Source organism: Mobula birostris, chromosome 15, assembly GCF_030028105.1.
Source record: "Mobula birostris isolate sMobBir1 chromosome 15, sMobBir1.hap1, whole genome shotgun sequence".
In the NCBI taxonomy this organism is placed as follows: Eukaryota; Metazoa; Chordata; class Chondrichthyes; order Myliobatiformes; family Myliobatidae; genus Mobula; species Mobula birostris.
In genome coordinates this window covers 74,877,673-74,902,176 of record NC_092384.1, presented here as the reverse complement: position 1 = coordinate 74,902,176, position 24,504 = coordinate 74,877,673, and the positions used below count along the sequence as shown (strand labels likewise).

Below are 24,504 nucleotides of genomic sequence, written 5' to 3'. Positions count from 1 at the left end.
TGAAAGGCTTCTGTTCCAATGCTGCCCATGCTGGTCACGACACACGAAAGTTCATCAAGGAAATGCAAAAACAAAACACAGAATGTGGAATAGAGTGAAGCAGCTACACAGAAAGTGCAGTGCAGGCAAACAAAGAACAAAGCACAGCATGATAACGTAATGGTTAGCACAATGCTTGGCAGTACCAATGACCTGGGTCCAATTCCCATAACATTCTGTAAGAAGTTTGTACATTCTCCCTATGACTGCATGGGTTTCCTCCCGCATTCCAAAGACATGCTAGTTAGTAGGTTAATTGGTCATTGTAAATTGTCCCATGTTTAGGCTTGGGTTAAATTGGAAGATGCTTGGTGGTGCTGTTCAAAGGGCCTGAAGAGCCTATTTCATGCTATACCTCAATAAATAAATAGTGCAAGGACTACAGAGAGGTAGTTTGGAAGTTCGAGCTTATCTTTAACATATAACAGGTCCCTTCAAAGTTCAAAGTAAATTTATTATCAAAATACAATGATCTCACCATACACAAGCCGAAAACTAATTTTCTTATGGGCATACTCAGTAAATCCAATAACCATAAAAGAATCAGTGATAGTCCACACCAACAGGGCAGACACCCATTGTGCAAAAGACAACAAACTGTGCAAGTATAAAAAGAAAAAAAGAAGTAATGATGGTAATGTTAAATAAATAAGCAATGAATGTGAAATACATGCGATGAAGTCTTTGAAAGTGAGTCTGTGGGAACATTTCAGTGATGGAGCAAATTAATTTACCCACCCCCTTTGGTTAAAGAGCCTGACGATTGAGGGGCAGTAACTGTTCCTGAACCTGGTGGTATAACAATGAGATAGAAGCTGTCCTTGAGTCTGGTCAGAACCTGCTTTCAAGCTTTGATATCTTCTGTCCAGCAGGAGAGGAGAGGAGAGAGAATCACTGGGGTAGGAGGAGTCCTTCAATCTGCTGGCTGCTTTCCTGAGGCAGCAGCAAGTGTGGACGGTGTCGTTGGAAAGGAACCTGGTGTGCTGTGTTCACAACTCTGCAATTTCTTGTGATCTTGTTCAGACCAATTGCCATTCCAACCTGTGAGCCATCTGGATAAAATACATTTGTACACTAAAAGCATTCTGAATAATGATGGTAATATTATAATGCCCACTCTAAATGAATATTTCTCTCTTCTTTTTCCAGAACATGCTTATGCACCAATATATCAAGGAATTTCTCTGACAGATCGTCTCTGAATTAACTATAGACACTGTGAAAGAATTGAACTGTCACCCAGATCTAGCACATGACAGCGTTGTTGGCCTTCAGTTATTGAGGACCTTTGTAATTAGGAACATTTCTCAAAAGGTGCTTTTCGTGCCCCCTCCTCTGCCCAGTGCTCCCCTCCATTGCCAGAAACACTGTCCTTCACACCCATCTGTCCTTCTCCCCAAACCTACTGAGAGGCCTATCGAGTCATGCCAGAGAGGCTGAGAAAGATGATGACGGATATGAAGGCAGGCTTGGTGCTGGTGTGGATTAGTGTGCTCCCTCTGGTGCAGCCCATCCCAATGGATGCTCCGCAGAACCTCCAGGAAAGGGATGTGCTAACGCTCAATGGGTTGAACGTTGATGCAGCTGCCCTCAGCCGCGCAAAGAGAGGCTGGGTCTGGAATCAAATGTTTGTGCTGGAAGAATTTTCAGGGCCTGAACCTATTCTTGTTGGACGGGTATGTATTTGATTTCAATATTACTTGATCATAATGTCCACATGAAAAGTTGTGAGGCAACGAAGTGTTCATGCATCTTGCAAGAGAATGGCATATACTTTGACATTCTTCCTCATCCTCAGCTGTGTCTTAAAGTCGAGCTTATTGTGACGTGCACAAGTACATGTATGAATATGTATATACAGTAACACATGTATGTATGTAGAGTAACCTGTAGTACATACAATAAAAATTTACTTGCAGCAGCATCACATGCATATTGCATTACAGAAGTAGCATTCACAGGAAAAACATAAATCATACTGTACACAATCTTTACAGGAACATAATCCTGCCACTGTCTGTAAGTAGTTTGTGCTTTCTCCCCATGATCGCGTAGGTTTCATCTGGGTGCTCCAGTTACCTACCACTGTCCAAAGACATACCTGTTCAAAGGTTAATTGGCCATTGTAAATGGGCCCGTGATTGGGCTGATAAAATCTGCGGATTGCTGGATGGCACAACTCGATGGACCGGAAGCGCCTATTCGGTGCTGTATCTCAACAAATTAATAATTTTATTTATAACATTAATAACATTAGAACTTAAACGTTGTCCATTATGGTGCACAGTGATCCAAATGGCCATGGTGGTGTTATACAGAGACAGTGATTAGGGTTTTGCCAGTTGGCTCAAGAACTGAATGGTTGAAGGGAAGTAGCTGTTCCTGAACCTAGTGGTGTCAGACTTTTGGCTTCTGCACCTTCTGCTCAATGGTAGCAGAGAGAAGATAGCAGGGCCAGATGGTGGGGATCTTTGATGACAGATGTTGCCTTCTTGAGGCAGCACCTCCTGTAGTAACTAGCGACGGTAGGCAGCAATGTGCCTGTGATGTATTGGGCAGGGTCCACTTCCCCAGGCTGAAGAGACTGTACTATGCTGTAATGTTCTATATTCTATGTTCAGCAAAGAGATACTCCGAAAGTCTCCATTCTTAATCTGTTTGATGAGAAACAGAAGAGAAAAACCAGCAAGAAATACAATGGATTACATTCAAATCAGGTACAGAAAGAGAAACAATGAGAGGGGAAGACTGATTATATTGAAAACAAGAGCAAAAAGAGACCACATGAAAAGGGAATGAGGCAACTGTTTTAAATTATTTCCTTTTTTGGCCCAGAAGATGTGAATTAACATTGTGTTAATGATTTTTGAAATGGTGCTTAGTGTCAGGTCTAACGTTGCAAGGCAACTTTAGTCCAAGTTTAATGTTTTAACCCTGCAGGTTTGTAGTACTTTTGGGGCAGTTGAGAGTGAACTGCTACTCCTATAAAGCGAAAAAAAGTAGACAGATAAATTAGCATTGGCGGGAGTACCATATACAAAATGTTAGAGGAACTTAGCAGGTCAGACAGCATCTACGAAAAGGAATAAAGTTTTGATATTTCGGACCAAGAGCCTCCATCAGGACCGGACTTCATCGACTGCTTATTCCTTTCCATAGATGCTGCCTGACCTGCTGATTTCCTTCAGTGTTTAGTATGTGTTACTCTGGATTTCCAGCATCTACAGAATCTCTTATGGTTTAGGATGGACCAAGAGATCATTACAATTCACATCTTGCAATATAGCTCATATATGACCTGTAATGAGTGGCAAATCTGCATTGTAAACTTGCCTTTATTTCACCAGAGATAACTGGGTCTAGTAATCTTGTAAATACTTGTTTTGCTTGTGTATTCACTGATGTTGACTGGAACTATCTTGTTTCAAAGTAATTGCATTATTAAGAGAGTTATTAATAAATAACTAAATATTTATAGTGAACCACTGGCCTTTAAAAACAAGCTTCATATACGTTCATTTAGATTGAAGCAGAGATTGAGATCTTCACTACTTTCTATGTGATGAAGTTCCCACACACCTCAGTTTAAATGACTTCTCCCTAATCTTTACCTATTTTCCCTTGTTAAAGCTTCTCTCACCTGTAGAGAGAGACATCTCAATATCTACCTTGTTCCAATATAACTTATTCCCGTATACGTTCTGCTGTGTGATGTCAGATCGATAGTGCCAGGTGATGTCTGCAAGCATGTGCAATGGTGGAGATTCAATCTAGGGAAAATGAAAAAAATGATACAAAACACTATCAATGTTCAAGTTCCAATGCCATTCAACCATACATGAATACACATGGATACAACCAAATTAAACAATATTCCTCCAGGAACAAGGTGCTACACACAGTACCAACAGTCATTCACAGCACAAAGCACACAAGACACATATAAGATTGCATTAAACATACAATTACACAAAAATAAAGTAATAATATGTCTCAGACCCCTGAGTATCATGTCCTGGAGACTGATGGTGCATAGGATATTGTTGGCAAGAACAAGCCCACAGTATTCTTATCATCATGCTCTAAAAAAGAAGTACAGTTACAGGCGAATGCAATCCGGCTTGTCTTCCACGGAGCCAACACTGGAGGCAGCACCAGTGGGAGTGACCAGCCACCAACCCAGCTTGGGTGTCGCGCCACACCACCTCCAGCATCTCTCCCCACACCCCCCCCAGGTGGCTGCGATTGTCGACACCGCAGAATGAAGCTTAGACCATGTTGCAACCAAGGGAATGCAGCTGACCACCGTCGGTCTCGCCAATGAACCAGTGAAGTGAACCTGCAGTATTCCACGTTACCAAAGTCCAACAGGGTCTTGCGATTACAAGAAAGACAGTCACTTGCACCATTTGTTGGATAGCGCACTACCTCCTCATGCCACCTCATGTCGTCTTCCCTGGATTGCTGAAACAGGCTGCCCCGTGGTGGGCAGCAAGTGCAATTCAACCATTATCGAGCGACTCACTGATGGGGTAGACCTACAGTAAATGATACTCTTGATAAGCAGCAGTGTCTTGTGATTATAAAAAAGACATATAAGACAAAAAATTACACCTTTGGTTGGACCCTGAGAAGCCACTGTGGTTGAATGTACCACTATCATACTAGGTAGTAAGTCTTTGCCTTATGAAAAAAGGTTGAATTAGCCAGGGCTTTTCTCTTTGGAGAGAAAGAGGATGAGAAATGACTTGATAAAGGTGTATCAGATTCAAGGTTCAAGATTATTTTATTATCAAAGAATGTATAAATTATACAACCTTGAGATTCACTTGCTCACAGGTAGCCACAAAGCAAGAAATCCAAAAGAACCCAACAAAAAGAAAGTAAAGAATATATGAAAAAAGACCAACACTGAATGTACAAGAGAAAAAAATACAAGTCATATAAACAATTGAAGCAAACAACAGCATTCCGAAACAAAATGGAGAACTCAGATCCGAACCCTGAAGTAGGCCTAAAGCCTCGCTTATCAGCTTATCACATTAGCGGGCATGGAGCACAGCAGCCTGGGTAGCCTTCATAACCTCAGAGCCACGGATATGACCGACATGGAGAATGAGCAAAAGTGTCTCTTGTCCTGGCTGACACCCTGTCTTTCCAGTCTAACTGGGCCAGCGTTTAAACTGATCCCACAAGATGGTAAGAGCCACAGACAGACTGGATAGCCACAATTGATATTGTGCGTGCTTGTATAGAGTATGATCAGCATTGGGTGACTTTAACATAAAAAAAAACTTGATAGGATAATTAAACACAAGAAGTTCTGCAGATGCAGGAAATCCAAAGAAACACACACAAAGTACTGGAGGAACTCAGTAGGTTTGGCAGCACCTATGGAAATGAATAAACAGTCGATGTTTCAGGCTGAGACCCTTCATCAGGACTGATGAAGGATAGGATAAATATTAACAGTAGTGAGCAGCTTTGAATCCAGGTGTAAAAGTAATTGGCCTGTAGTTATATTTTTTATAGAACCCAAAAAATGATGCATTTGCCAACTGTTTTGGCAAACATGTGAATTGGTTAATTATTGACACATATACAAAGGGACTGTGAAAAACTTGTCTTGCATACTGTCCATACAAGCAATTCATTACCGCAGTGCTGGTGTTCCGAGGCAAGGAGGCATGTAGAATCCATGGATTGGAGGTTGCTTCTAATGATGGACTGACCTACGTCCACAAACCTCTGCAATTAGGGGTCCAAATATTTGCTCATTTAATGAGCTTCCACAGATCTAGGTGGTGGAAATTTTAAAGACTGACTGCTGCACAAGAAACAGCCTTGAATCTTTTGTGCCCCGTAGCAATTCACATCCATTGAAATACTTCCTGAAGTGTTGGAAACACGGCAGCCAATATGTGATCAACCGACTTCAACAAACTGTAAGATGATAAATGCCAGGTGATACATTTGTCATCATCTCAATCCCAAAGGGTCAACTAGTCATCCAAGACTGTGGCACCTAGATATAAACTCCCCAGCCAAAAGAAACAGCTGGCTTCAAACTCTCAAATGGTTCATGCTTGGATTTGTCTCACAGTCTTTAGATTATTATTGAGGTCACTGGAATATTCACCCAAGCAGGATTATGTGATGATTGCAGTTTGCTGACACCTCAATGGACCATGAGCTTGTTTTCAGTAATCTTTGCCAGAATCTTGTGTGTTTGGGACATTGCGTGTCCATAGACGAAGCAAGTGCGATGCTATTGCAGAAGAACTGACCAAACCATGGCTTACCTGTCAGTCTACAGATGAGAACAGGAATAGGCCCCTCAGTTACTTAACCCTGCTCTGCTATTTAACAAGATCCTGGTTGTTCTGATTATAATGTCAAAATCCTATAAACTTGCAGCAATCTTTCACCTCCTTGCTTATCAAGAATCTGTCTACGGAGTCACAAGGGACTGCAGAAGCTGGAATATGGAGCAATGAACAAAAAGCCCGAAGAATTCAACAGGTTAGGCAGAATCTATGAAGGAAAATGGACAGATGGCTTTTCAAGTCAAGACTTTTCATCTGTCTATATAGGCTTGCCATAAAAATATTCAAAGACTCTGCCTCCAATATCCTTTAAAAGAACGTTTTTCAAAGTCTCACAAACCCCTGAGGGAATTAATGTCATCTCAGCTCCATCTTAAATAGGCATCTTCTTTTTTCTTTAAAGTAACAACAAAATACCTGATTGTCTCATAAGGAAACATCCTCTCCACATCCATCAGGATAAGACCCCTCAGGATTCTACACTCAGTGGCCACGTTATTAGGTACACCTGTACACCTGCTTGTTAATGCAAATATCTAATCAGCCAATCATGTGGCAGCAACTCAGTGTATAAAAGCAAGCAGACATGATCAAGAGGTTTACTTGCTTTTCAGACCAGACATTAGAATGGCAAAGAAATGTGGTCTAAGTGACTTTGACCATGGAATGATTGTTGGTGCTAGACAGGGAGGTTTGAATATCTCAGAAATTGCTGATCTCCTGGGACTTTTCATGCACAGAAGTCTCTAGAGTTTACAATGAATGGTGTGAAAAACAAAAGAAAAATATCCGGTGAGTGGCAGTTCTGTGGGTGAAAATGGTTTGTAATGAGAGAGGTTAGAGGAGAGTTGCCAGACTGGTTCAAGGTGATAGGAAGTTGATAGGAACTCAGATGACCATGTGTTACAACAGCAGCATGCAGAAGTGCATCTCTGAATGCACAATAGGTTGACTCTTGAAGTAGATAGGCTGCAGCAGAAGAAGACCGTGAACATCATTCAGTGGCCACATTACTAGGTGCAGGAGATAAAGTAATCACTGAGTGCATATGTTTCAGTCTTGTGGACTCTTCCCTCGCGTTTTCCCTAACTTTTGTTCCTGTGGTTGCAAATCCAGCTTGTGTCACCCTCTCTGAGAAGCCTACTCTGGATACCAATCTAGTGAAGTTCTGAGTTACTTCTAACATTTGACATGGTGCCTTAAAAAGAGGTCAACTACTCAGTGCATGTATTACATGCAGGCTCTGTTAGCGCTGGAATGTGAGGTGATACTTACAGGCTGGCCCCAGCACATCCTTGGTTGTTAACACAAACACTGCATTTCTCTCTTTAATGTCACTCCACCAGTCTTCTCCCCAAGTCACGATATTACCTTCTACACCTCAGCTTTTATATTTCTGAGAAAGAGAACTTTCTGAAAAATGGTAAGTACAGTACATTCACAGTACATATTATTTCTTCAAAGAACACCAGTAAATTTCTCAAATGTGACATCCCTTTCACCTGATTACCTATAATGTCTTTAATGATAGCTTTGAACATTTTTGCTATGAAAGAAGGAAATCTAACTAGCCTGTGGTTTTCTGCTTTCCATTCTCCAAGAATTATTTTTACTTATTCCTTTCCCATGAAATAGGAGTCAAGTAAGGTCAGTTCAGTAGGGAATTGTGATTTTTACCATATTGTGGTGTGTTGTACTTTTAGATTTTGATCAGTCAAGGCAAATCTAGGAGACTTTTCATCCAAGGAAAAGGGCACCAAATAACTATAAGATGATAAAACACAGGACCACAATTAAGCCATTTGGCCCACTGAGTCTGCTCTGACATTCCATTATGTCTGATTTACTTTCTCTCTCAAAACCATTCTCCTGCCGCCTTCTAGTAATCTTTGACACCCTGACTAATCAAGAACCTATAAAACTCCACTTTAAATATACCCAATGAGCTGGTCTCCACAGCTATCTGAGGCAAAAAATTCCACAGATTCACCAGTCTTTAGCTAAAGAAATTTCTCCTCATCTCTGTTCTAAATGGATGTCCCTCTATTCTAAGACCGTGCCCTCTGGTCCTACACTGTCCCACTATACTGGAACCTACCAGGGAGAAGGCAATTCTGGATTTAGTGTTGTGTAATGAACCAGATTTGATAAGGGAACTTGAGGTAAAGGAGCCATTAGGAGGTAGTGACCATAATATGATAAGTTTTAATCTACAATTTGTGAGGGAGAAGGGAAAATTGGAGGTGTCAGCATTGCAGTTGAACAAAGGGGACTATGGAGCCATAAGGGAGGAGCTGGCCAAAGTTGACTGAGAAAGATACCCTAGCAGGGATGACAGTGGATCAACAATGGCAGGTATTTCTGGGAAAAATACAGAAGGTGCAGGATCAGTTCATTCCAAAGAGGAAGAAAGATTCTAAGGGGAATAAGAGGTGACTGTGGCTGACAAGGACAGTATAAAAATAAAAGAGAAGAAGTATAACATAGCAAAGATGAGTGGGAAGCCAAAGGATTGGGAAACTTTTAAAGAGCAACAGAGGATAACTAAAAAGGCAGTACGGGGAGAAAAGATCAGTAACGAAGGCAAGCTAGCCAAGAATATAAAGGAGGATAGTAAAAGCTTCTTTAGGTATGTGAAAAGGAAAAAATTAGCTAAGACCAAAGTTGGGCCCTTGAAGACAGAACCAGGTGAATTTATTATGGGGAGCAAGGAAATGGCAGATGAGTTGAACAGGTACTTTGGTTTTGTCTTCACCAGGGAAGACACAAATAATCTCCCAGATGTAATAGTGGCCGGTGGACCTAGGGTAGCGGAGGAACTGAAGGAGATTCACATTAGGCAGAAGATGGTGTTGGATAGACTGATGGGACTGAAGGCTGATAAATCCCCAAGGCCTGATGGTCTGCATCCCAGGGTACTTAAGGACGTGGCTCTAGAAATCGTGGACACATTGGTAATTATTTTCCAATGTTCTATAGATTCAGGATCAGTTCCTGAGGACTGGAGGGTAGCTAATGTTATCCCACTTTTTAAGAAAGGAGGGAGAGAGAAAACAGGGAATTATAGACCAGTTAGCCTGACATCGGTGGTGGGGAAGATGCTGGAGTCAATTATAAAGGATGAAATAGCAGCACATTTGGATAGCAGTAACAAAATCGGTCCGAGTCAGCATGGATTTACAAAGGGGAAATCATGCTCGACTAATCTTCAGGAATTTTTTGAGGATATATCTATGAAAATGGACAGGGGAAAGCCAGTGGATGTAGTGTACCTGAACTTTCAGAAAGCCTTTGATAAGGTCCCACATAGGAGATTAGTGGGCAAAATTAGAGTACATGATATTGGGGTAGGGTACTGACATGGATAGAAAATTGGTTGGCAGGCAGGAAACAAAGAGTAGGGATTAACGGGTCCCTTTCAGAATGACAGGCGGTGACTAGTGGGGTACCGCAAGGCTCGGTGCTGGGACGGCAGCTATTTACAATATACATTAATGATTTAGATGAAGGGATTAAAAGTAACATTAGCAAATTTGCAGATGACACAAAGCTGGGTGGCAGTGTGAAATGTGCGGAGGATGTTGAGATAATGCAGGATGACTTGGACAGGTTGGGTGAGTGGGAAGATGCATAGCAGATGCAGTTTAATGTGGATAAATGTGAGGTTATCCACTTTGGTGGCAAGAACAGAAAGGCAGATTACTATTTGAATGGTGTCAAGTTAGGAAAATGGGAAGTACAATGAGATCTAGGTGTCCTTGTTCATCAGTCACTGAAAGTAAGCATGCAGGTACAGCAGGCAGTGACGAAAGCTGATGACAGGTTGGCCTTCATAACAAGGGGAGTTGAATATGGGAGCAAAGAGATCCTTCTGCAGTTGTACAGGGCCCTGGTGAGACCACATCTGGAGTATTGTGTACAGTTTTGGTCTCCAAATTTGAGGAAGGACATTCTTGCTATTGAGGGAGTGCAGCGGAGGTTCCCGAGGTTAATTCCCAGGATGGCAGGACTGTCATATGTTGAAAGATTGGAGCGACTGGGCTTGTACACACTGGAATTTAGAAGGATGTGAGGGGATCTGATTGAAACATATAAGATTACTAAGGGATTGGACACGCTAGAGGCAGGAAACATGTTTCCGATGTTGGGGGAGTCCAGAACCAGAGGCCACAATTTGAGAATAAGGGGTAGGCCATTTAGAACGGAGTTGAGGATAAACTTTTTCACCCAGAGAGTTGTGGATCTGTGGAATGCTCTGCCTCAGAAGGCAGTGGAAGCCAATTCCCTGGATGCTTTCAAGAAAGAGTTAGATAGAGCTCCTAATGATAGCAGAGTCAAGGGATATGGGGAGAAGGCAGGAATGGGGTACTGATTGTGGATGATCAGCCATGATCACAGTGAATGCCGGTGCTGGCTGGAAGGGCCGAATGGCCTGCACCTGCACCTATTGTCTATTGTCTATATAGGAAACATTCTCTCCACAACCACTCTATCTAGGCCGTTCAATATTTGATAGGTTTCAATAAGATCCCCCCCCCCCACCCCAATTCTTTTAAACTCCAGCGAGTACAGGCCCAGATTCATCAAATATTCCTCATATGTTAATTCTTTCATTCCTGGGTTGATTTTTGTGAACTTCTTCTAGACCCTCTCAATGCCATCACATCTTTTCTTAGATAAGGAGATTACAACTGCTTATAATACTGTAAGAGTGGTCTGACAAATGCCTTATAAAGCCTCAACATAACGTCCTTGCTGTTATATTCTAGTCCTCTCAAAATTAATGCTAACATTGCATGTGACCTTCTTACCACTGACTCAACCTGCAAGTTAGCCTTTAGGGAAAGCTGCACAAGGAATTGCAAGTCCCTTGGTACCTCTGATTTTTGAATTTTCTCCCTGTTTAGAAAATAGTCTCTGCCTTTATTTCTTTTATACCAAAGTGCATTAACATGCACTTCCCTACACTATATTCCATCTGCCTCTTCCTTTCCCATTCTCCAGTATGTCTAAGTCCTCATCACTATCTACCCCTCCACCTATCTTCCTACCATCCACAAACTTGGCCACAAAACCAAGAATTTCTTCATCCAAATCATTGACGTATAACGTGAAAAGAAGTAGTCCAAACACCAACCTCTGTGGACTATTTATATGTGACAATGCACTGATACATATTTACACTAGCATCAATTTCTAGATTTAGATAAATGATTGTATTTATATTTATGCACGGGTGATTATAAATGTGATAAGCTTTAAAATACATCTTGATCATCATGGAAACAGTCTGGAGGCCTGTTTCCATAAGTGTATGACTCTATGACTCTATAATAGATGACAACAATGAACCAATTTATATTTATATTAGGGCTATTTATAAATATAACTTAGACCATAAGACATAGGAACAGAATTAGGCCATTCAACCCACCAAGTGCTCCACCATATGAACATGGCTGATTCATTTTCTCTCTCAAACCCATTCTGCTGAATTCTCCCCATAACCTTTGTTGCCCTGACTAATCAAGATCCTATCAATATCCACTTCAAATATGCCTGATAATTTGGTCTCCACAAATGTTCTGTGGCAATGAATTCCCGAGATTTACCATCCACAGGCTTAAAAAAAAACATCTTCATCTCTATTCTAAAGGAAAGTTGTTCTATTCAGAGTCGTAGCTTTTGTCCTAGACTCTTCTGCTACTGGAAACTTAAAAAAATTATAGTTATGTTAGGGTTATTATAGAGTTATTTTACAATTTATATCAGTGACATGGATGAAAACATATATACACTGTATATATGAGAGAACTATATATAGCCAGTACAAGAGGACATAACTTTAACGTAACCAGCACAAAGTGTTGTAAGAACTCAGCAGGTCAAGTAGTATACATGGAAATGTTGACTACTTATTCATTCCCATAGACGCTGCCTGACCTGCTGAGTTCCTTCAGTATTGTGTGTGTGTTCCTTTGGATTTCCAGCACCTGCTGGTTTTCTCATCTTTACCTCCAAAGTGATTCGAGGAAATAAGAGAGGGGATGTCAGAGATAGAATTTTTTCATGGAAAGTGGTAAATTTATGGAACACACTACTGGGATGGTGGCAGATGCAGATACATTAGGAACATTTAAGAACCTTTTAGATAGGTGCATGGTTGACTGAAAAATGGAGGGCTATGTAGGGGGGAAGGGTTAGATTGATCTTGCAGTAGATTAAAAGGCCGGCACAACATCATGAGCTGAAGGGCCTGTGCTGTGCTGTACTATCCGATTTTTTCATTTTCTGTTTAATTTTGGACTCTGATCAATGTGCAAAAGAAGACAAACTGCAAATAAAAAATATAAGTAAGTAAATAACCAATACTGAGAACATGATTTTAGAGTTCTTGAAAGTGGGTCTATAGGTTGTGGAATCAGTTCAGTGTTGAGGTGAGTGAAGTTATCCATGCTGGTTCAGGAGCCTGATGGTTGATGGGTAATAACTGTTCCTGAACCTGGAGGTGTGGGATTACGCTCAATGAAAAAGATTTTGTTTCACAGGTCTGTGTGAGATGAGAAAGTTAACACCTCCGTGTTTATCCCCACACTTGTGATACTAATGATGCCTTTCACAGGTTTCCGAGAGGTGCTGGTTTAGTATATTGTCATTGATAACATTCTTCTCATTGGCTACTACACCACAAAATTCAATGTTCAAAGATATATTCAAATCTTTCAAACATATAGATGTGCACTGCCAAAAGGAAAAAAAAACATGCTTCAGACCAAGGTGCAAAACACACTACATATGACAAACAAACACAACCATAAAGTAATGTTATCACAAACAAGTTAATAAATAATAAGGTTCATTTGTGACACAAGTTAATAAGGAAGCAGTATAAAAAAATAAATAGACTGACAAATCAACGAACGAACAAACAAATACATAGATAAATAAATAAAATCATTGTCATCAATGGCCCCAGGGTTCTACAGCTCACCTACATGCCAGAGGGACAACTTACAGAGGCCAATTAAACTACCAATCCATCTACTTTGGAATGTGAGAGGAAACCTGATTGCCCCGAGGAAACAGAACATAGAAATTTACAGCCCAATACAGGCCCTTTGGCCCATAATGTTGTGCCGACAATGTAGCCTATTCTAGAAACTGCCTAGAATTTCCCTACTGCATAGCACTCTATTTTTCGAAGCTCCATGTATCTATCTCAGATTCTCTTGAAAGATCCTATTGTATCCACCTCCACCACTGTCACTGGCAATGCAATCCAGGTACCCACCATTCTCTGTGTGAAAAAAATACCCCTGATATCCCCCTTGTATCTACTTCCAAGCACCAAAACACTGTGTTCCCTTGTGTTAGCCACATCAGCCCTGGGAAAAAGCCTCTGGTTATCCATACAATCAATGCTTCTCAACATCCTATACACCTCTATCAGGCCACCTCTCCTCCTCTGTCACTTCAAGGAGAAAAGGCCAAGTTCACTCAACCTACTCTCATAAGGCATGCTCACCAATGCAAACAACATCCTTGTAAATCTCCTCTGCACTCTCTCCATAGTATCCACATCCTTCTTGTAGTGAGATGACCAGAACCAAACACAGTTCTCTACGCGGGGTCTGACCAAGGATTTATATAGCTGTAAACGTACCTCACAGGTCTTGGAATCCATGTAGTTACAGGGAGGATGTGCAAACTCCATACAGACAGGACCAGAGGTCAGGACTGACCCTGGGACACTGAAACTGCGAGGCAGTAATTTTGCCAGTTGCACCACTGAAGACTGTTATTTTGATGGTAGGCAGGAATGCAGAAAGATCTTATTCACTAGGCAAGTAGGCTTAAAGGGCTGAGCAGCCTACTCCTTGCACTTGCTGCTTTTTTCGACCATAACCAGTCAACGCTGAAGTGTTATGCTTCAATCTGGTCTTGTTCCTCATGGTCGTATAGTGATTAGTGCATCACTTTACTGCATCAGCAATTACTAGTAAGGGTTCAATTCCTGCGCGGTCTATAGGGAGTTTTTACGTTCTCCTCGTGACCACGTGCTTTCCATTGAGTGTTCTAGTTTCCTCCCATATTCCAAAGATGTATGGGTTAGCACCGGAAAAATGGTGACACTTACATGCTGCTAGCACAACCTTTGCTGATTTGATTTGAAGAATTTCAGGCTGTATATTGTATATATTGTCTGATATTAAATGGAGTTATTGAACTGTTGAAGCAACACCTTCTTTCTATGTTTCAATGTGCATGTGACAAGTAAAGCTAATCTTTTTCATCTTTTTGTTTGAACCTCACTGGAACCATGTATATCTGAGGCACTGAACGAAAGATTTGAATGGGAATGAGAGAAGGATTCAGGGCGACAGGCATTGGTATTAGAATTGGTTTATTATTGTCACATGTACCAATATACAGCGAAAAGCTTCTCTTGCATATTAAGACCATAAGACCATAAAACACAAGAGCATAGTTAGGCCATTTGGCCCATCGAATCTGCTCTGCCATTCAATCATGGCTGATCCTTTTTTTTTTATCTCCTCCTCAACCCCAGTTCCCGGCCTTCTCCCCGTAACCTTTGATGACATGTCCAATCAAGAATCTATCAATCTCTGCCTTAAATACACCCAACGATCTGGCCTGCACAGTTGTATATGGCAACAAATTCCACAAGTCCACCACCCTTTGACTAAAGAAACTTCTCTGCATCTCTGTTTTGAAAGGGCACCCCTCTATCCTGAGGCTGCGCCCTCTTGTATTGACTCTCCCACCATGGGAAACATCCTTTCCACATCTACTCTATCCAGGCCTTTCGACATTTGAAAGGTTTCAATGAGATCCCCCCTCATTCTTCTGAATTCCAGTGAGTACAGTCCCAGAGCCATCAAACATTCCTTGTATGATAGCCTTTTCATACCTGGATTCATCCTTGTAAACCTCCTCTGGGCCCTCTCCAATGCCAGAACATCTTTTCTAAGATGAGGGGCCCAAAACTGTTCACAGTACTCAAGATGAGGCCTCACCAGTGCCTTATAAAACCTTATCATCACATCCATGCTCTTGTATTCTAGACCTCTTGAATTGAATGCTAACATGGCATTTGCCTTCCTCACCACTGATTCAACCTGTAAGTTAACCTTCAGGGTGTTCTGCACAAGGACTCTCAAGTCCCTCTGCATCTCAGATTCCTAAATTCTCTCCCCATTTAGAAAATAGTCTACACCTTTATTTCTACTACCGAAGTGCATAATCATGCATTTGCCAACATTGTATTTCATTTGCCACTTTCTTTCCCATTCTCCTAATCTATCTAAGTCCTTCTGCATTTTACCTGTTTCCTCAACACTACCTGCCCCTCCACTAATCTTCGTATCATCTAGAAACTTGGCCACAAAGCCATCTATTCCATCATCTAGCAACACACATCAAAGTTGCTGGTGAACGCAGCAGGCCAGGCAGCATCTGTAGGAAGAGGTGCAGTCGACGTTTCAGGCCGAGACCCTTCGTCAGGACTAACTGGACTATTCCATCATCTAAATCATTTATATACAGCATTAAAAGAAGTCCCAACACCGACCCCTGCGGAACACCACTAGTCGCTGGCAGCCAACCAGAAAAGGATCCTTTCATTCCCACTTGGCTGGTCCTATTTGCCAGAATTTGCCCCACATCTTCTGAAATCTTTTTGTCCATATACTTACTGAAATGCATGATCCTGATTATATATGTGTTGGTCCTTTGACAAGGTGCCACACATGAGGCTGCTTAACCAAGTTAAGAGCCCATGGTATTACAGGAAAGTTACTAACACGTTTAGAGCATTGGCTGATGCTCTAGGAAGCAGTGAGTGGGAATAAAAGGATCTGGTTGGCTGCCAGTGACTAGTGGTGTTCTGCCAATGCTCTAACAGTTGTTCATACAGATCAAATCATTGAACGTGCACTGAGCTAGAATGGGGTAAAACAATAACAATGCAGAACGAAGTGTAAAAACAGTTGAAAAAGTGCACTGCATGTGAATGATAAAGTGCACAGTCATAATGAGGTAGATTGTGAGGCCAAGAGTCCAGCTTGTCATACACCATATCCATTCAAGAGTCTGATTAACAGTGGGATAAAAGCTGCCATTGACACTGGTGGTATTTGTTTATGACTTTTGTATCTGTTTGAGAGGAATGGACTGTATAGGGTAGCGAAGAGAATATCTGGGCTAGGTGCTGTCATTGATTAAGCTTGCTGTTTTACTGAGGCCTCTACAAGATAGTCAAGTCAAGTTTATTGTCATTTAACTATATAAATGTATATACAGTAACATATATAACCATATAATGTACATAGAAACAAGACGTTTGTCCATACCAGGTTGTACAGCACAGTAGTACACATAACACACATTCCACACAATAACTTATGAAGTTATGGATAAAATCTACAGATGACTCACACATAAATAACGAAGTGCATTAATATTAAATATTGTAAGGTACGGAACAGATTAATCAATGACACTTTGAATGCGATACAGCCAGTTCAGAACCCTAATGGCTTGGGGGAAGAAACTGTTTCACATTCTGACCATTCTTGTTTTTATGCATCGTAGTCTCCTGCCTGGATGGTCTTGTGGACCTGCTCATTTGTGATGTGGTCCAAGTATGAAATGCCCAAGATGTTGTGATAGCATCTCATTTACAATGCCAGTATCTTCCTCTGTAGCTCTGCTGTGAGGATCTATGTCTCACATGCATACAGGAAGATGGAGAATACCAAATCTTGGGCATCTCATACTTGGACAACATCACAAACGAGCAGGTCCGCAAGACCATCCAGCGCCACATTGGCCTCCATGAAGACCTTCTCACAGTGGTGAAGAAAAGAAAGCTGAGATGGTATAGCCACGTAACAAGATCCAGTGGCCTTGCAAAGACCGTTCTACAAGGAACTGTGGAGGGGAAAATAAGGCAAGGTAGACAGAGGAAAAGATGGACGGACAACATTAAAGAATGGACAGGGAAAACATTTGCGGTGACACAGGCTCTGGCACACAACTGTGACAGATGGAGCAGACTAGTGCAAAGCTTGTCATGATGGCGCCCCGACGACTCCACCAGGAGTTTAGGGCACAAGGCAAGGCAAGTCTCCTGCCTGATGGTAGAAAGTCAAAGAGGATGCTGGATAGATGGATGGGGTCCTTAATAATACTTAGGATCCTGCATATGCAGCGCTCCTGATAAATTTCTCTGATGGATGGTAAGAAGACCCCAATGATCCTCTTGGCTATTTTAACAGTCCTTTGTAGGGACCTCTGGTCCAATGCTCGACTGCTCCCACATCAGATGGAAATACAACTTCTCAGGACGCTCTCAATGGTGCTCTTGTAAAATGCAGTTAAGATGGGGTGGTGGCAACCCTCGCTTACATTAATCTTCTCAAGATGTGGAGATAATGCTGTGCTGCGCTGTTCTGTCTGTAGACCCTCCCCTCTATAACAGAGTCTATAGAGGAGAAGCTGGACCCTGTAATGTGCTGAGCTTTGTCCACAACTCTCTGCCGTTTCTTGTGTTCAGTACAGACAGACAGAATGCTTTTGTGGTGCATCAATAAAAGGAAGCTCGGGGCTACTCTTTTGGAACTCAGCAACAGCGTTCCACAAAGTGCATTCCCCATCTGCGTTTTTGACCTCACAATGTGGAGGAGCCTGCATTATGTGTGAATAAGTGTTCTTAATGTGTAATCACTCAAGCATTAGATCATAAATAACAATGGAATGAGTTCCAGGTAACGTGAAGTGTAAACTAATATCTGACTTGGCAGGGTTATTTTACCTGCAATGACAAAAGGTATCAAAGCAAAGAGGAAACAAAAATTATTTCATTTTGTAGCACATTTGTCAAGGTCTATATCCATAACATGCCATCCAATTACAATGCATTGAGATAGACATCTCTTAAGACCATAAGACACAGAAACAAAACTAGACTTTTCGGTCCACTTTTGGAACTGCTTCTTCCCCACTGTCGTCAGATTTCTGAATAATTTATGAATCTATAAGTACTACCCCATTATTTTGATTTCTCTTTGCACTTTTTTTTATGCTGTATATTTCCTATTGCAACGCATAGTAGTTCTTTATGCATTGCACTGTAATGCTGGGGCAAATTTCACAACATAAATCAATGGTAATAAACCTGATTCTGATTCTGACTGTCTTTTAACAGTTGTATGTACCTGCCTCAGCCACTTTCTCTGGCAGCTCATTCCAAAAAATCATAAGACCATAAAACATAGGAGCAGGATTAGGCCATTTGGCCCATCGAGTCCGCTCCAATAAATCATGGCTGATTTATTATCCCTCTCAACTCCATTTTCCCGCCTTCTCTCCGTAACTAATCAAGAATCTATCAACCTCCACTTTAAATATACTCAATGACATGGCCTTCACAGTCATCAGTGGCAATGAATTCCAGAGATTCACCACCCTCTGCCCAAAGAAATTACTTCTCATCTCTGTTCTGAACGGACTTCCTTCTATTGTAAGTTACAATGTCTTAGTTACGATGTCATGTTCTAAGTTACGGTGTTACACATCCAAAGTGATTTCTATCCACTATAATCATAGGAATTAAAATATTAAAAGGCACATGGCAATTATTTATAACTAGATTATTGAAGTAATGAATCCAAAGATACCTTGCAGTGGAGACAAGGAAAATGAATAGGAAGATTCTCCTGTAATATGTTTGCCAGCAGACTTGCCTGATGGATGTGTCTTCTTCTTCTTCTTCTTCTTCCTCCAAAGCTCATCATTCCTACTGGGGCACAGGCCACCAACAGCCAGTCTCCACAGTCCTCTCTCTTGGACTAAAAGTTGATCAGCCCTGTGGTTTCCTCTTTCACCAGACAGACTCATATTTCTTCTCGGCGAAGATTCTTCCTCTCCCAGGAGGAGGTTTTTTGACTTTCTGTGCATTTTTACGGAATGGTGTTTCTAGCCCCGTGCCCAATCCTCCTCCTTTCACAGATAGGTTTGGTTTGTCACCAAACACTCTTGCAAATTTCTACAGGTGTACCATAGAGATTATTCCAACTGGTTGCATGGCTGTCCAGCATAGAGGGGCCACTGTGCAGGATTGGAAAAAGCTGCAGAAAGTTGTAAACTCAGCCTGCTCCATCATGGGCACTAGCCTTCCCAGCGTCAAGAACACCTCCAAAAGGCAATGCCTCAAAAAGGTGGCATCCATCATTAAGGACCCCCATTACCCAGGACAAACCCTCTTCTCATTGCTACCATCGGGGAGGAGGTACAGGAGCCTGAAAACGTACACTTAACGTTTTAGGAACAGCTTCTATATCCCTCTGCCATCAGATCTATGAATGGACAATGAACCCATGTACACTGCCTCACTCTATATTTTTTGATCTCTTTTTGCACTACTTATCAAATTTAAATTTTAATATATACATTTTATCGTAATTTATAGGTTTTTTTAATATTATGTATTGCAATGTACCAATGCGGCAAAGTTAACAAATTTCACGACATATATCAGTGATATTAAACCTGATTCTGAAAGTAAAGTTTGGAGAATGAGTTTCTCTGTGAATGCAAGTACAGCTCCCACCTCTGCAAGGGATACACTGACTTGAATGTCTCTTGAGAAAGGAGTGGACTGTGCTGATACAGCTCATTCTTAAAGGAAAGTTGGTATTTCTAGGTTAGTAATACCTCAATGAGCTTATCGGTCTGAAACTCTTGCTCCATGGTTTTAATCTCATAGGTCTGACTATTGTTTTCACACATCCTTGCTATTTAAGTGACACCACTGGCCAGCATTAACTGTTGTATTCTGTGCCTGACTGAGGGTCGCAGTGCAACTTTTAGGTCAGCCTAGGTTTTATTTCGCCAGAAGTAGTGCTATCTGTCAGAGGGCAAGCAAAGACAGCGATGAGCGGAACTGGAGAAGAAAAGGTACACCTTTCATTGATTGACGACTCCTTCAAGTGTGAGCGCTGTGATATTTTCTGTGACACAATTAGGTCTCCAAGGAAGAGATTAGTCAGATAGATTTGTTGAATTTTATGATACAGTATAGCCTGATCTTCCTTAAATGCGAACAGAATTCAGGAATGCTAAGGACCTCTGTACTTTTCCAAATGTCACCGCGAAGAGGTATTCAGTAAAGCACGACGGAAGCAAAACTGTATTGAATGTAGCTTTCACAGACTCTAAGTTTTGAAGTGACATTTTTTTAACATGAGTGCATAGAATAGCAGGCTCAGATATTTCTTACTTCTCTTCTCTGTCAGCGTGTCCTTTGATAAGTCACTCAGTGTCAATGATTTACACATAATCTATTTTATTCTTTCTTTTGAATTTGATGAATTGCTTACGGTAAGATTGAAGCACTCCTCCATCCTTTCCCTCTGATTCATTTCTGGAGTGAATTCTACACGCTGCTTGCACTGTCTGCAAGCGATGGTTTTATTATTTATAAAGCCACAATTTAAAATTTATCATTAGTGATTTATAATCACCATACTTCTTTTTTTTCTTGAGGACTTAGGCTTTCTATAGTGTTCTTCCTCTTTTGCAGTCTGAATTGTGTTTTTCTCTCTGTCAAAAACAGTTCCTGAACCTCTGGGGTCAGAAGGTCTTGTGTTATAAACATACTGTAAATTGATTCATAGAGTATTATAGAATTATACAGCACAGAAACAGACCTTCAGTCCAACTCATCCATGGTCATCAAAGTGCCTATTGAAGCCATTTTCTTGCATTTGTCGCATAACATAGCTCTGTAATCTTTCATATCAGAATCAGAATCAGGTTTAATACCACCTTATTGAGATACTGTCTTTTGAAAGTGTCCTGGATGTTGGGGGAGGATAGTGCCCATGATGGAAATGTCTGAGTTTGTAACCCTCTGAAGCTTTTTAAAATGCCATGCAGGGGCTTCTCCACACCACACAGTGATGTAACAAGTTACAACGGTCTCCAATATGTATCTGTAGAAATTTGATAGAGTCTTTGATGACGTACAAAGTCTCTTCAAACTCCAATTGAAGCATAGTCAGTTATGTTCCTTCATAATTACAACAATATGTTGGGCCCAGGATAGATCTTCAGAGATGTCAGCATCCATGAACTTGAACTTTTCCACTTCTGACCCCTCTCCCATACCTGTCTAAATATTTTTATATGCATTGAAATTGTACCTGCCTTGATCACATCCTCTGGCAGCTGTTCTATTTACCCTTCACCCACTGTGTGGGGGAAAAAACTTGCTCTTCAAATCCCCGCTCTGCTTAAAATTCATCTTCAACAGGCAGTGTCTTAAGAAAGTAACGTCCATCACAAATGACCCCTCACCAGCTGGGACATGCGCTCTTCTCATTACTATCAGTAGGGGAGTGTTACAGGGGTCTGAAGTCCAGAACTCAGTGACTCAGAAACAGCTTCTTCTCCTTTGCCAGCAGATTTTTCAATTATATATATTTATTTTTTTATAACCATATAACCATGTAACAATTACAGCATGGAAACAGCCCATCTCGGCCCTTCTAGTCTGTGCTGAACTCTTACTCTCACCTAGTCTCAACGACCTGCACTCGGACCATAACCCTCCATTCCTTTCCTGTCCATATATCTATCCAATTTAACTTGAAATGACAACATCAAATCTGCCTCAACCACTTCTGCTGAAAGTTCGTTCCACACAGCTACCACTCTCTGAGTAAAGAAGTTCCCCCTCATGTTACCCCTAAACTTTTGCCCTTTAACTCTCAACTCATGTCCTCTTGTTTGAATCTCCCCCATTCTCAATGGAAAAAGCCTATCCACGTCAACTCTATCAATCCCCCTCATAATTTTACACACCTCTATCAAGTCCCCCCTCAACCTTCTACGCTCCAAAGAATAAAGACATAACTTGTTCAACCTTTCTCTGTAACTTAGGAGATGAAACCCAGGCAACATTTTTGTAAATCTCCTCTGTACTCTCTCAATTTTATTGACATCTTTCCTATAATTCGGTGACCAGAACTGCACACAATACTCCAAATTTGGCCTTACCAATGCCTTATACAATTTCAACATTACATCCCAACTCCTATACTCAATGCTCTGATTTATAAAGGTTAGCATACCAAAAGCTTTCTTCGCCACCCTATCCACATGAGATTCCATCTTCAGGGAACTATGCACCATTATTCCTAGATCCCTCTGTTCTACAGCATTCTTCAATACCCTATCATTTACCACGTATGTCCTATTTTGATTAGTCCTCCCAAAATGTAGCACCTCACATTTTTCAGCATTAAACTCCATCTGCCATCTTTTAGCCCACTCTTCTAACTAGCATAAATCTCTCTGCAAGCTTTGAAAACCTACTTCATTATCCACTTTACTTAAAATCCCCATTTTACTTAGGGATTCAACATGGAACAGGCCTTTCAGACCCAACGGGCTGCACCACACAGCAACCCACCCATTTAACCCTAGCCTAATCACAGGGCAATCAAAATGATCAATTAAATTACTAACTGATATGTCTTTGGAAACCAGAGCACCCAGAGGAAACTCACAGGAAGGGGGTACCAATTCATACAGAGGACACAGATTCATACAGAGCATAAAGGAATTTAATTCCATACTCTGATGCCCAGAGCTGTAATAGCATCATGCTAATTGTATGGTGCCCCGAATGAATGGTCCATGGAACCATGGAACACAAACTTGTTAATCTTTATTTTTGCATTTTTTATTTATTCTTGTAGTTTATGGAATTTCATGTCCTTGGACTGTACTGCTGCTGCATAACAACAAATTTCATGCCATATTGTGATTCTGACTATGTGCATCATAGTAGCATAGTGGTCTGTGTGATATTACAGTTCGGGGCATTCTGGGCTTCAGAGTTCAGTTCCGAGATCCTCTGAAAGGAATTTCTCTATGTCTTCCTTGTGGAATGCATGGTTTTTCCCCAGGTTTATTCCCACAGTCCAAAGATGTACCGGGTAGGCTAGTTGGTTATTGGAAGTTGTCTTGTGATTAAGTTTGGGTAAAATCGGGGTTGTCAGGAATTGCTGGGTGGCTCAATTGGCTGGATGAGCCTACTCCGAGCTGTATTGATGAATAAATAAATAAACAAACAAACAAGCAAATAAGTAAATGGATAAATATGAAACTCATTTCCACCACTTCCTCTGGCAGTTTGTTTCACACTCTCACCACCCTCTCAGTGAAAATTTTACCCCCAAGGTCTACTTAAACATTTCTCTTTAAAGGTTTAACCTATGACCTCTAGTTCTAGCCTCAACTAAAGTAAGTGGAAAAAGTCTGGCTATATTTACAATGGGTATCCAACGATCTACTGATCTTTGCAGGGATTGTAATTCATTGTCCAGAAGAGCTTCATGTGAATTAGAATCAGGTTTAATATCACTGGCATATGTCATGAAATTTGTTGCTTTGCAATGGCAGTACATTGCAATACATAATAATAATAATAATAATAATAACAACTATAAATTATAATTTAAAAAAGTATATATAAAAGTAAATTAAATAAGTAGTGCAAAAACAAAGGGAAAAATATTGAGGAAATGTTCATGGGTTCAATGTCTATTTAGAGATCTGATGGCAGAGGGACTTAGAAGATGTTCCAGAAACACTGAATGTGTGCCTTCATGCTCTGATACCTCTTCCTTGTTGATAGTAATGAGAGGAAGGCATGTCTTGGGTGATGGGGATCCTTAATGATGGATGCTGCATTTTTGAGGCATCATCTTTTGAAGGTGTCCTTGATGCTGGGATGGCTGGTGCCCGTGATGGAGGTGGCCGAGTTTACAACTTTCTGAAGCTTCTTCTGATCCTTGTGTAGTCGTCCCTCCATACCAGATGGTGATGCAACCAGTTAGAATGCTCTCTATGGTGCATCTCTGGAAATTTGTGAATGTCCTTGGTGACATGCCAATTCTCTTCAAAATCCTATTGAAATATAGTTACTGCCGTACCTTCTTTGTGATTGCATCAATGTGATGGGCCCAGGATAGGTCCTCAGAGATATTGACAACGAGGTACTTGAAGCTGCCCACCATTTTCACTTCTGATCTCTTGGTGAGGACTG

General features: G+C 41.1%; 1 protein-coding gene across 1 annotated transcript in view; it reads left to right on the top strand.

Moving 5' to 3' along the window:
• LOC140210733 (cadherin-8-like) overlaps positions 1-24,504 on the top strand; it is a 341,499-nt gene that overhangs the window by 35,681 nt on the left and 281,314 nt on the right. The window contains exon 2 of the mRNA XM_072279963.1: positions 1,189-1,715. Coding sequence (XP_072136064.1) covers positions 1,464-1,715 — 252 coding nt within the window. The 5' untranslated portion in view covers positions 1,189-1,463. The remainder of the gene's footprint in view (positions 1-1,188; positions 1,716-24,504) is intronic.